This window comes from Apodemus sylvaticus, chromosome 13 (genome assembly GCF_947179515.1).
Source record: "Apodemus sylvaticus chromosome 13, mApoSyl1.1, whole genome shotgun sequence".
NCBI lineage: Eukaryota > Metazoa > Chordata > Mammalia > Rodentia > Muridae > Apodemus > Apodemus sylvaticus.
The window spans coordinates 48231372-48246375 of NC_067484.1; the positions used below are offsets into that span (position 1 = coordinate 48231372).

The window sequence follows — 15004 nt, forward strand, 5'->3', positions numbered from 1 at the left end:
GAGAAGAATTTCAGTATGTAGCCACTGTTTTGTGGTATTTTGGTGAAGAATGTGGCTGCCTTTTGATATTGTCTGAAGTCTACCTGAAGCTAAGGTAAAGAGATTTATATTGATTGCAAAAAACAAAGAAAGTCTCAAAAAAGCCCAGCATAGATTTTGTTCTCTGGTTTAGTCTCATGAAGAGCATTCTGATCAAGCATAGTAAGCCTAAATAGAAAAAATACAAAATATATGATTTAAGGATTAAAGGGTCAGCAGGAAGTGAAATGGAGCCAAATCCAGTGTTTAAGGAGATAAACAGATCAAGGAAGTGGTGATCTCAAGGCAAGATCCCACCCAGCTAAGCTTATTGCTTATGCTTGCAATTGAACAAGGAATAGTTTTGTCATTTTTTGTGTATTTATCTGGTTATTGTTGTCATTTGAACTTTTAATCTGGAATAAACTACAAGTTAGAAATGGAGGTTATACTTGTGATCCAGATCTTGAGGCGGGAAGACAGGCTTTTGATTCAGACCTTGAGGAATAGTGACCATGAAAAAGCTTAGGCCCAGGCATGGTGCTACACACCTTTAATCCCAGGAGACAAAGACAAGAAGATCCCTGAGTTCAAGGACAGCCTGAGACAGAACAAATTCTTCGTGAAAAAAAGTTTAAGTCTAGGTGTGGTAGTACTTGCCTTTAAGTCCAGCATTCAGGAGACAGTGCCATGCAGATCTCTGAGTTCAAGGACAGTCTACAGAACAAGTTCCAAGACAGCCAAGCTTAGGCAGTGAGGGAGTTGGAAAACAAAGCTGGTAATAGAATAAGGAGATTCATGTTTCCATCCCAGTGAGCAGCAGAACTCTGCAGCCTCAGCCATGTAGCACTGGCTTTAGCGTCAAGAATAGAAGGGCTACAGGGACAAATGATGCTGGTTAGCTGGAGCTAAGAAATTAGTATCGATTAAGAAGAGACCATTATCAGTGAGGTAACGTATTCTGTGAAGTGTTTTCTGAGAGCACAAAGAGACTGTGTTCCAGAGATAGCCAAGGTTGTACCTTGTGCTGCAGTTGGACTTGGTAATGTGTAAGAATCACCCAGGTGGTACTGATTTTGAAGGCATGAAGGGTTCAGTGAGAGCAGCTGAGGCTTGGCATTATGTGAAGGCCATTGGTGAAGGTAGAGCCTCAGTTGCAGTTGATGGCTTAGGACTGAAAATGAAAAGGTGTTGAGGCTTGGCACCAGGAAGGGAGCCTACAAGAGGCTTTTGGCAAACCCTAGTTGTAGTGAAAGACTCCAGCCAATTAGAGATGCCAGTACCATGGGATAATCACCAAGAACAGCAATGGAGTAGAGTCAACCAGAGCCTAGAGTGCTACAGAGTGAAGTGCTAAAGATGTGACCCAAGCCCAGAAGATTGTGTGTGGATCCCAGATATTGAAAGAAGCTGTGAAGTTGAAAATTGGAGTTGCTTTGGATATCCCAAGATGTTAGAGATGCTAGAGCTCTAGGATACCTGCCAAGGAAAGTTAAGTGGGAGTGGAACCAGCCCAAGGGAACGAAATGTGTTGCTGCTGAACGCTAGATCTGCCAACAACAGTCAACAAAGATGAAAGGAGTTGAAGATCTGAAGAGGACTTTGACATTGGACATGGAGATGTGGAGTTTGGAGTTTGCCTAGCTGGGTTTCGGTCTTGCTTTGGTCCAGTATTTTTTGACTTTATATGGGATTACAGTTAAGAGACTTCATGAATCTCAGAAGAGCCTTTGAACTTGGGACTTTAAACATTGTTGAGAGTGCTATAGGCTAGGGTGAATTTTCAAGTTGGATTAAATGTATTCTGCATTTTGATATGAATAGGTATGCTCCCCCCATAAACTCTTGTATTTGAGCCAGAGAGTAGAATGTGGTTGGTGGTTGGAATATGCTTGGTCTAGGGAGGTGTGGCCTTGTTGGAATAGGTGTTGTCATGTTGTAGGATATGTTTCACTGTGGGAGTGGGCTTTAAGACCCTCTACCTGGAAGCCAGTCTTCTCCCAGTAACCTTTAGATGAAGATGTAGAACTCTCAGCTCTTCCTGCACCATGTGTGCCTGGATGCTGCCATGTTCAAATAATGGACTGAGCCTCTGAACCTGTAAGCCAGACCCAACTAAATGTTGTCTTTATAAGAATTTCCTTGGTCATGGTGTCTCTTCACAGCAGTAAAAATCTAACACAATTTGTCTGTTTTTTAGTTGGTCTGTATTAATAAGGACTATATGTGACATCATATAAAAACAGAGGGAGTGGTTAAACCAAGTTTTAAAACTTTTTCTATAAGTATGATGTGGTGAAATGGGCAGTCTTGAGTTATAAATGCAGCTTGGAAAGGACATCAAGAACCCAGATTTGGGGGCTGGAGAGATGGTTAAGCAATTAAGAGCATTATTCTCCCAGAGGACCCAGCGTTGATTCCCAGCACCCACACAACAGCTCATGACTGTCTGGACCTTTGATCCCAGGGGATCTAATGACATCTTTCTGCCCCATGGGTACATAGATATATATATGTAGGCAAATACCCATACCCATAAATAAGCACAAAAGGCACATGTTTCTTCTGTCCGCCCATCATCCTTTGTGTTTACTTTTAGTCTTCATGATTACTGCTGACTGATCATGATAGTAATCATGCTTTTGACAGAAGAGGGCAAAACAACGTGTGCTGCCTAAATGTGTTGCTTTTGAGTACTTCTAAAAGCCCAGCCATGTGGCTTTTATTTACCTGCCATTACTCATTGTTTTATTAGTAGATGGGCACAGTGCCTTCATGGATTCAATTTGGGTTCTAATAATAATTATAAAAATAATGGGTATGGAGAAGAAATTAGCAGAGACTGCCATAGTGTTTCACCCTCCACTGTAAAGCAAAGCCCCTCTACCGTGTATTTTGTATATGTGGGGGATTTTTTTTCCCACATAGATACTTGGAAATTTTTCTATTAATTTATCCCTTTTTTATTTTGTCTTTTTTTATTGAATATATTCTTTATTTACATTTCAAATGTTATTCCCATTCCCATTTTCACCCCTCCCAGAAAACCAACTCATCCTCCCTCCACCTACATCTATGAGGATGCCCCTCCACTCAACCCACTTTCACCTACCCGCCCCTTGATTTCCCCACGTTGGGGCATCTATCGAGTCTTTGTAAGACCAAGGACCTCTCCTCTCACAGCATTCCTCTGCCACAAATGTGGCTGGAACCATGTGTACCCCTTGGTTGATGATAACTTAGTCTCTGGGAGCCCTGGGGGACCGGTTGGCCTACATCATTGTTCTTCCCATGAGGCTGCAAACCCCTTTAGCTGTTCCTGTCCTCCCTCTAACTTCTTCATTGGGGATCCCATGTTCAGTCCAATGGTTGGCTACTAGCATCTGCCTCTGTATTTGTAAGACTCTGGCAGGACCCCTCAGGAGGCAGCCATATCAGGTTCCTTTAGGCAAACACTTCTTAGCATCCACAATACTGTTGGGGTTTGGTGACTGTTTATAGGATGAATCCCCAGGTAGGACAGCCTCTCTGCCCCACATTTTGTCTCCATAATTGCTCTGTGAGTATTTTGTTCCCTTTCTCAGAAAAACCAAAGCACCCATTCTTTGGTTTTTCTTCTTCTTGAGCTTCATGTAGTCTGTGAATTGTATCTTGTTTATTCTGAGCTTTAACCTACACATAAAACCAGTTACACTGAAACTTATAGAGGAGAAAGTGGGGAAGAGCCTTGAACATATGGACACACAGGAAAATTTCTTTAATAGAACACCAGTGGCTTATGCTCTAAGAACAAGAATCAAGAATCGACAAATGAGACTTCATAAAATTGCAAAGCTTCTGTAAGGCAAAGGACACCGTCAATAGGACAAAATGACAACCAACCCATTGGGAAAAGATCTTTACCCATCCTACACTGGATAGAGGACTAACACAAAGAACTTGAGAAGTTAGACTCCAGAGTATCAAATAACCCTATTAAAAATGGGGTACAGAGTTAAATAGAGAATTCTCAACTGAGGAAACTCAAATGGCTGTGAAGCACCTAAAGAAATGTTAAACATCCTTAGTTATCAGGGAAATTCAAATCAAAACAACCCTGAGATTCCACCTCACACCAGTCAGAATGGCTAAGATCAAAAACTCAGGGACAGCAGATACTGCAGAGGATGTGGAGAAAGAGGAACACTTCTCCATTGCTGGTAGGATTGCAAGCTGGTAAAACCACTCTGGAAATCAGTTTGTCAGTCCCTCAGAAAATTAGACGTAGTACTACCTGAGGACCCAGCTATACCACTCCTGGGCATATACCCAGAAGATACTCCAATATGTAATAAGGACACATGCTCCTCTATGTTCATAGAAGTCTTATTTATAAGAAGCTAGAAAGAACCCAGATGTCCTTCAACAGAGGAATGGATACAGAAAATGTGGTATATCTACACAATGGGGTACTATTCAGCTATTAAAAACAATGAATTCATCAAATTCTTAGGCAAATGGATGGAACTAGAAAGTGTCATCCTGAGTGAGGTAACCCAATCACAAAAGAACACACATGGTATGCACTCACTGATAGTGGATATTAGCCCAAAAGCTCAGAATGTATCCCTTCTTAAAAATGGTTCTTTAATGGTCTTTTCAACCAAAACCTTTGCTATTGTTATTTAAATGCTTTTGATAAGAAGCCTTACATCCAAAGAATCTGATCCAAAAAATGTGATTAAAATACTATATAATTTTGCTTTAGCTTTTGATCACGATATATACAGCACGTGTTCCTGTTGTATGGCAGCCTTTACCACCAGATTAACTTACTTGCACATCCACTTCACACACTAGTATTGTGTATGCTTTGCTCTGCAGGAATTTGGTTTTATGCAGGGTATAAAATTACAGTATTTCAAATGAACTTCACATAACTCTGGCACCTGTGTGTTGTCCATAGCACCTGTGAGGTAGACTTTGCTGCCAGTCTGGAATTGTTTGTGTTAGTGAGATATAGTATCTTGTGGTGGAAAGTCAACTAATTTGAAGTACCCATCTTCATAGTTAAATGTTTCCTTTAATCATCTTGTTAACAGATTAAATTATTGTAATGACGATTTTTAATTTTATTTAAATAAATTAGTGTATAAAACTTAATTCAGACGCTAATGCCTGTATAGAAGATTAGTATAAAGCCTTTTATTAGAATCTGTTAATTTAGAAATACATATGAAGTGTTAGAATAGCCAGTGCTCCTCACAGTTAAAGAAAATAATTAAAAAGGGCACATAAGTGTCTGTATTTGAAAGTAGGATGGAGCTAGAATACAAGTTGCCAAAAATACATTTTTAGTGTCTTTTTGTCCTCAACAGACTCTGCTTCGCCCTCTTCAAGCTCTGTGCTCTTTCCAGCTTCAGCATGGTGCTCAGATCCGCCTCAGCAAGGAATATCTTCTGAAAAATGGATTATATCCCAAGCCAATGCCAAAGAACAAACGCAAGCTCAGGAAGATGGAGCTGTTAATGAACAGTGTCAAAATTTAGCACAGCTGGCCCCGTGGTGCTAGTTTACCTGTCATTGGCTGACAAGACTGTTCCATCTTCCCAGTTTAGGTTTTCACTCTGAAGAAGGAATGTCTGCCCACTCTTGTGCTGAGGGAAGTGGTCTGCTGCACAGTCTTCTGTGGTTCACTCCCACTGACTGCGGAAAGCAGTTTCACACTGTCTCTACGTTTTGTTTTGTTTTTGTTTTTTCAAGATAAGGTTTCTCTGTGTAGCCTGTAGACCAGGCTAACCTCTAACTCAGATATCTGGCTGCTTCTGCCTCCCAAGTTCTGGGTTGAAAAGCATGCACCACCTCTGTCCAGCTACTGTATTTGCTTTTAAACATGTGTTTCCAATACATTTTTTTTTTTTTTGTTAAAAGGATCTATTCAAAATACAATTACTTGTTAGTCTAGAGTAAGGACCTATTGTTTGTAAAATGAGGAAAATTGTGTCTGGGAACATGTTCCCGTCAGTGTTTATAGCTACGTAGGTGTAGATCACTGATGGGATATACCCCATGAAACGGACAAAATTCTGAGTGTGAAGTAAGTGACCCAGAGGGCTGTTTATTTCCTTAAGTAGTGTAAAGGAGCAGGGAAACTTTAATGTTTAGGGTTGTACTCAAACTCAGCTTATGTCACTTACATCTTCTGTTATTGTCTGAATTCCTATGGAGTCCATTTAATTTTGAAATAACCTACAATCTCAATGGGAGATGCTGTGCATAACTTTCAGTTTTTCAGTGTTCACTGAACATGTTAACTGGTGGTATGAGGTTTTTGATGAAGTTTCTACATGGAAATGACTGAAGTGAATCATAGTAGAGCTATCATTGTAAGAACATATTTCTATAAGTAGCTCTACTTACATTTTTTTAATTAACTTTTAACTTTCAATGTGGAAGACATATTCCCTCACCATGTTTGGAGAATATTTACTGATATTTTGTAGAGAATAAAAGAGAAATTTATACATTCTATATTTATATCCAATTTACAGTTAAGCATACATTTTGGCAAGATCAAGATATTTCATTTTGACTGTTGTTCACAATTGCTAGTTTCCTGAATCCAGTGTGACAGCGGCAGGAAACACAAAGCATGCATCTAGTGGTGATTTTGATAAATACCCCTGTGTGTGGCATGAATACACACCAGCTTCTGATTATGTTATGCTCGTTTGTTTACTAGTGGCTAAGATCAGACACTCATTAAGAGCTTGGCTGGTCCCCATTAGAATGCTAACAGATATGTAGCAAATTATGGAAAAATATTAAAATTTAGGTTTGTCTTCAATTGCTAACCTATATTTGCATTTAAAAATAAGTTGGTCTTTTATAACCTAAATGTCTAGTATCAATTGATTATTTGTGTAATGATGAAAAGGTGGTGTAATGTATAATGGTTTCTTAAGGAATGAGGTAAAATCATCTCTTCATAATTTTTTATGTTGGAAATAAACTTTATAAAATCCTTTGAGTGTTATGATTGCTTTTTAAGACAATCTGACAAATGATACTATTTATATTTCCAAACACCAATTTGTGTTTACTATTTAGAATAACTTTTATGTTTTAAATACACTGAATACTTAAATGCTTAAAGTTTATTACTTTGGCTATATATTTTTCTTTCTTTCTTTTTTTTTTTTAAAGAAGATATATCTAGATAGAAGAAGAAAGATGGCAGAGTTGAGATACTTGGCACTTGGCTGCATCTGTGAATCCAAGCAGCATCAGGTACATGGCTACAGGGAGTGGGGAGTGACATGTAAAGTCAGGAGTTCATGAGCAGACAGAGATTAGGCAAATCCAGAAAACAGAAGTTTAGATTTGTTGAAGAAATTGGACCCTAAGGTAGTTTGCCATTGAAGCTTTAAATAAAAAATAAAAATAAAAAAGGAAAGGAGTGTTTTGCTGAGCTCCACGGGCACTTAAATGGCATTTTTCAAGATGTACTTTAAGGCAGATGAAATGTGCAGCCTGTATGCGCACAGCAAGCAGATAGGGCAGAGGAGCCCACCTCCTCCTCAGTGCACTCACCAGTGCTGGGGGATCGTCTTAGGAGAAGTCTTATGGTCAAACCTTTTGGTCAAGAAAAGAAGAAACCTGCATTCTTCTATCCTCAAGCCCTGAAGGCCTCCTGGCTGAATGAGTGACCACGCTGACAAACTGTAACCGAGGGAGCTGGCTGTGACCTGGACATAGGTCAGTGACCCATTAGTACAGTACCATTTGCAGGCCATGTTTCAAGGAAAGTGAAAGATGATTACATTAGGAAAGGCAGCCTGACTTTGAGAAGAGGGAGGTCACCTGTGTGTAGATATGAGCAGGGTAGGAGGGAGTCTGGTGTGGCTAGGGCATGCAGGAGGCTGTCACTGCAGGCACGTAACTCTAAATTCTTGATTTTTCAGTAACGTAATTTAAAATAAACACTGGGAATTGAGAGAGAGTTCACTAGGGTTAGAGAGAAAAAACAGTAAAGTAGGTAAGCTGGAGATCATGATAGCTAATGGAGGAGGGAGATGGTAAGGGGAGGAGGACAGAAAGTTATGTTTCTATATACTGGCCAAGATGAAGTCAGTTTCATCCCAGGAACGTAGGGGTAACACAACATATGTAAACCAGTAGGTATAATTTGCTACATAAATAGACTCAAGGACAGGAACCACATAATTATCGCATGAAGAAAAAGCCTTCAACATTACCCCTAAAGTCTCATTATGGCACATGTCAAGAATCTAGGGATACAGGGGTCATACTGCAACATAATGAAGGCTACCTACTTGACAACACAGGATAGTGAGCCCAGCACCAGGAATGAAAAGCTGCCATTGGATTTATTGGCCTGTGAGGTCTCAGAGATCTCCAAACATTAAATGCTATTGCCAGTACTCTTCGGTTACATGCCAGAATTTGATGAGAACCTATTGCTGAAGAAACTGCATACTTGAATCCGAAAATGGAGAAAGTAAGCTGGCACTGACCTGGAAGCTTCATCCCCGCTGGCTACCTTTCATAGTGCCGGACGATGCTATCCAGACGGCTGGAGGAGAAACGTAGTCATCAGCTTTATCCATGACAAGACATGCCCACTGGCATAATAGAGGTTTGAACATAATAGTGGAATAACTAGCCACTGTCTGCTTGGATTTAAAATCCATTCCATAAGAGGGAACTCATACCTTTCAACATTATGGATGCCAATAATCTGTGGCTAGAAAAGCCCTAGGGTAGAACCTATTCCTATCATTCTATTAAAGACTTACCATTATATCCATAGGTTACTGGAGCTCTTAAATGTTATCAGAAAATCTACGTTCCCCAGGAGATCATGATTAACACAAGAGAACCATCACAGATCAAGGTACAGAGAATACATGACTGCAGAATGTTCACCCCTAAATGACACATCTGTATCACATACCCTCCTTCCAAGAGTTCATTGCAGAAGAGAGGGCAGAAAAGTTATAAGAGCCAGAGATAGTGGATGACAATGTTTTTCAGATACACAATGGTTTTTGAACATAGGAACCTGAAGTAGACACAAGGCATGTGAAGGGTGAAGCCAGGCCAAATCACAGCATAGAGAGGGAGCTGGGCATGAAGTCTCACCCCTAACTGAAGAGCTCTTAGCAATTGGTAGCTTCTAGGAGATGCAAATTCAATTGTCTTTGTGTGGCCCCTGGCAGGTCAATCATACTCCAGTGCGTGGCCATGAGAATATGGGCAGCATAAGTTGGACTTAATGGATTTTTTTTTAAATGACAAGTAAGTTGAAGGAGTTGAGGGAGGGAAGTTAATATGGTGAAAATGCATTGTATAAAATTATTAAAGAACTGGTAAATGAGGAAAAGAGAGCAGATAAGCATGCTACATACCTGTCATCCTAGCACGGGTGAGAGGAAGAGGAGCTAAGATGATCGCTGTGGCGTGCTGGCTAGATAGTCTAGCAGAATTGAGACTCTTTCTAATAAACAGAACATGATTGACTCCCAGCATTGATTTCTGACCATAACATAGGTATTTGCACCCCACCTCCAGATTCCAGATTACTTTTTAGGGTGACATGGGCCTTGGGCATGAAAAAGCATTCTGCCATTTCAGTCTAACCAAGGAGAACATATTTAAACTTAACAACATTCGGGTTAGCATAGGGATTTCTGTGCATCACCTACAATTCGGCATCCACATTATGCTCCTTCTTTCTTTGGCTATTACGTTCTTTTAATACTGTATTCTGCAGTGTTCTCTGAGCCTTGGAGGGACTGTTAAAAATACCCAATTTGTGGTCGAACTATCACTTTGATCAGTTAAGAGTCTCTACATCACTGTCACCCACTTAAATAGGAAGCTCCTCTGACCAAGTTGACATTAGCATTAATCTGTGGTCACAGGAAAGTCACATGATGGAAACATGTCTACTTAAGAAAATAGCAGCTGTAGCTTCGCACCAAGGGCTTATGAACTCTTCAGCAACAGGTTTTTGACCGGTACCAGATATGAACTCTCTCCTATGGTGTCGGTCTTGATTCTAGTCAGAAAGTGGTTGGTTACTCCACTGATAAATTTGTCATTGTTGGCATTTATGGGCACATCTTGTCTGCCTGATCAGACACACCACATAACAAAATACCTAAGACAATTCTCCCTCTGCAGTATGCCAGGTACCTTCTGGCACAATGAGGGTTGGCTGACAGGAGGAAGGTTCCAGCCTACTACCAATTTAGTTTCTCTGTGTCCTGCAGCCAGAGCATCCAGTAACTTCTTCAATTAGGTCTTACCATCCAATTCTGCTAGGTAGCCAACAGCAGTAGCAATAACTGTCTATATTTTGGGGGGACGATAGAGGATTCCCTGCCCAACACCTCCAACACCTTCATAGGAAGGTAGCTCACTCCTGGTAGTGGTATTTTCATCAACATGCAATGACTTCTGGATGCAGTTTCTATCCTCTCCCATAAGGCACCTCTGAATTTTTGTTTGTTAGTACGGCTTTTTTGGTTTAGTTTTTAATTAGCTTCCCTATTATATTGTTTTCTCATCTCTTTAAAAATAATATATCATTGAGTTTTAGTTGATCTTACTTCAATCACCTCCTCTCCCCTCATGCTTTGTTCCAATCTTCTTTTTTTAATATATATTTTTATTTTCTATATTCTTTGTTTACAATCCAAAAGCTTTCCTCTTTCCCACTTTCCCCCTCCCCATATGTCCCGTAAGTCCTCTTCTCTCCATCCATTCTCCTATCTTTCCCCCTCCCTTTTCTCTGTCCTGGTACTCCCCTACAATGCTGGATCAAGCATTTCCAGGATTAGGGCCCTCTTCTTCCTTCTTCATGGGAATCATTTGATATGCTAATTGTATCGTCAGTATTCAGAGCTTCAGGGCTAATTAATATCCACTTATCAATTATTGCAGTCCATGTGTATTCTTTTGTGATTGTGTTACCTCGCTTAGGATGATATTTTCCAGTTCCATCCATTTGCCTAAAATATTCATGAATTCATTGTTTTTAATTGCTGAATAGTACTCCATTGTGTGTGTGTTCCACATTTTCTGTATCCATTCCTCCATTGAGGGATATCTGGGTTCTTTCTAGCTTCTGGCTATTATAAATAAGGCTGCTATGAACATAGTGGAGCATGTGTCCTTATTGCATGCTGGGGAATCCTCTGGGTATATGCCCAGGAGAGGTATAACAGGGTCCTCCGGAAGTGTCATGTCCAGTTTTCTTAGGAACCGCCAAACTGATTTCCATAGTGGTTGTACCATCTTACAATCCCACCAGCAGTGAGGGAGTGTTCCTCTTTCTCCACATCCTCTCCAACACCTGCTGTCTCCTGAGTTTTTAACCTAAGCCATTCTGACTCATGTGAGGTGAAATCTCAGGGTTGTTTTGATTTGCATTTCCCTAATGGCTAATGATGTTGAGCATTTCTTAAGGTGATCCTGGGCAGATCTCATGCAGACTCTAAGAGAACACAAATGCCAGCCAAAACTACTATACCCAGCAAAACTCTCAATCACCATAGATGGAGAAACCAAGATATTCCATGACAAAAGCAAGTTCACCCAATATCTTACCACAACTCAGCCCTACAAAGGGTAATAGGAGGAAAACACCAACACAAGGAGGGAAACTTCACCCTGGAAAATGCAAGATAGTAACCTTCTTTCATCAATCCCAAAAGAAGATAACCAATCAAATATAAAAGATAACATCAAAAATGACAGGAAGTAATAATCACTATTTCTTAATATCTCTTAACATCAGTGGACTCAATTCCCCAATAAAAAGACATAGACTAATGGACTGGATACGTAAACAGGACCCTACATTTTGCTGCATACAGGAAACACACCTCAGTGTCAAAGACAAACACTACCTTAGAGTAAAAGGCTGGAAGACAATTTTACAAGCAAATGGTCTCAGGAAACAAGCTGGAGTAGCCATTCTAATATCAGATAAAATTGACTTTCAACCTAAAGTCATCAAAAGAGACACTGAGGGATACTTCTTGCTGGTCAAAGGAAAAACACACCAAGAAGAACTCTCAATCCTGTTCCAATCTTCTTGCTCCAATTCTTTTTCCCCCCAGAATTTGAATATCTATTTTGATTTTAAAACTTGCTATTACTGCTGCCTGCATTTCCTTCTCTAATCTGTATGGAGATTGAGATTCCAAGAGAAGACTGCCCTAAGATAACATCTATATAATAGTACATGTATTTATAAGTTAGAAACAAAGGGACTACATGGCTTTTCCTAAAGTCTACAACTTTAAAATAACCAGTCCAACGATAATGAAATTATTCAAGTGTTAGACAAAGGATAAAAATTTTAAAATTGAGCAGTATTTAAAGGAGGAGAAAGGAAGTTAATGCAAAATATGGGTCAGAATTCCACAAAGGCAGACATTCTAAAAAATAAATTTAAATAAATAAATCATTAAAAGCAGCAACAGTAATAACCAAACAATACTTAAGAATGAAAAGCTTTACAAATCAACTAAGACTTTCAGCAGAAGGCCAGGGAGATGCCTCAGCAGGTGAAGGCACTTATCACTTGAGTTGTAGTCCTAGAACCTACATGGGGACGAAAGAGCTGATTCCCACAAATTGTCCTCCAAACTCCACACCTATGTTCTGGCATGCATTAACATGCGTAACCAAGCCCCCTCCCAATAAATGTAAAAGAATCCTAAAAATTTCAGCGGCAGATATTACCAATAGATTAGACCAAGCAAAGATTGACTACCAAAGATAAACATTTCTCAATAAAGAACAACAAAAACAGCAACCATGAATATGACTTTTCAGGAAATTTTGGGGACATGATAAAGACATGAAACCTAAGAAACAGTAGGTAAAGTGAGTTAAAGAACTGAAAGCTTTAACTGAATGAGTTATAAACTGAAAGCATATAAGGCATATTTTATGCAATTAAATAAGTAGAAGAAAATTCCTGAAATAATAGGGGGAAAGGTGGACATTTAAATATAATAGGTATTTAGCACTGAAATAGAAATGACCAAAAAGGAACTCCAGGTCACAGAGTTAAGAATCCTGTAGGTCCTAGAAAGAGCCCTGCAAGCCTCAAAAAGAGAAGAGCCTGTTTCCAACGTTACAAGTTATGTTAGCCCTCTCAGCAGAAACCCCCAAAAGTAGGACACTCAAGACATTTCAAATCAGGAAAGTAAATACCTGCCAACCAAAGTTGTTCAAATAATACCCAATAAAATTATCCTTTTAAAATCAGTGGAGAAATAAAGACCTCCCAAGATAAGCAGAGATGGATGCAATTCATGAACATAAGGAAGTATTGAAGAAAATATTGTAGCGAATCCTACATACAGAGGAGGAAGAGTCACAGACATTATTTTGAGAAGGAAATTTCATGACTAGTTGAGTAGATGAGCTTTAGGAAAGAAACAAAGACATTCAGCCCAGTAAGCCAGAAAGGTAAAAATGAACACGTGAGAAGAAAATAACACAGTATTTGAATGAAACAGAAAAAAGATATACATGTGTCAGTGTATCTTCCTCAATAATGGTAAATGGTTTTCAATGTCCAACCCAAAGATGAAGATAGGATTATGAAAACAATATTCAACTGGTTTTCAAGAAGGCAGAGGGTGGGGGGAGAAGTAAGGGGTGGGGTGATAGCAACCAAAACTAATGGTGTATTATTTTTTTAAAGTCCCCTTATCCATAAGGTAACCCTCAAATCATTTTTAACTCCAGTCTCAGAAGAGCTAATGCTCTCTGGTCCCTGTGGGCATGGCACATTGCCTATACATGATGCACACAAACAAGTGCAGGCAAACACCTAAATACATAAAATAAAAATAGTAATAGAGGCCAGTCTTAGAGAAAATCACTACTCATATTCTAGGTATAAACACCAGAGCTCATGGTGGAACCCTTGCTGAAGATGCCCTCTTGATATCCTTCAGTGTTGTGCTTCACTGATCTCTTAGGTCAGTGCTTCTAAACCTTTGGGTTGAACGACCCTCTCACAGGGGTTGCCTAAGACTATTGGAAACAGATATTTACATTATGTCTGATAACAGTAGCAAAATTACAGTTATGAAGTAGCAGTGAAAACAATTTTATGGTTGGGGGTCACCATAACATGAGGAACTGTATTACGTCCTAGGTGATTTTTCAGTCCAATCAATTTGACAATTGAGATTAGAATCACATCCAGCTACTTTGTATAATAATACAAGTGATCCAATCAAAGGCCAGAACTTGTCAGGTTGGGTGGAACTGAGTTTCAGCTGAGTTTCAGGAACTCAGTTTAGAGCAGGCACTAGACATACAGAAAAAGAAAGTAAACTAGAAAGTAAAAGAGACTGTAAAGATACTATATAAACCAAAAGAAAATTGGTGTATCGGTGCTAATCTCACTCAAAATAGACTTCAAATATTATCAGGCCTAAAGAGGACCATTTCAGTAAGGAATGTTTCTAAACAGGTTAAACAAAATTTGTTATAACCAATGGAAAATACAGAATTTTAGCTTGTTGGTGGAGCTGGTTTCTACATTCCTCCTTTAGTAGTTGGTAAAACAATTAATTAGTAAGGCTGTAGCTGTTCTGAACACCTCAGTTCATCACTTTGACGTAATTAGCTTTGTAGTGCATTATCCTGCAAAACTCATAGTATGCAGGTATTAAAGTTCACAGTAAGGTAGACCATCTCCAAGTATTAATAGAATTCCTGATAAACAATAAAGGATTGAAAGCCTATAGAATATATTAGTTCCTGGATATATTAGTATTTAATTAGAAATCATTATTCACAGTCAGCACGCTTCAAATAATTTCAGGGTTAGTAAAAATTACAAGGAAAATTAGTATTTTCAAATAAGCTGTAATGAAAATTTATGAGATTTGGTTAATGCAAGCCTTAAAGGGAAGTTTGTGGCTTTAAATTTTCATATTAGAAC

The 15004-nt window shown here is 39.2% G+C and overlaps 1 protein-coding gene across 1 annotated transcript in view; it reads left to right on the forward strand.

Moving 5' to 3' along the window:
• The window catches only part of Dtwd2 (DTW domain containing 2), a 53968-nt gene extending 46946 nt beyond the window's left edge, over window positions 1-7022 (forward strand). Inside the window, exon 6 of the mRNA XM_052155725.1 lies at window positions 5376-7022. Coding sequence (XP_052011685.1) covers window positions 5376-5546 — 171 coding nt within the window. The 3' untranslated portion in view covers window positions 5547-7022. The remainder of the gene's footprint in view (window positions 1-5375) is intronic.
• The last annotated feature ends 7982 nt before the right edge of the window (window positions 7023-15004 follow it).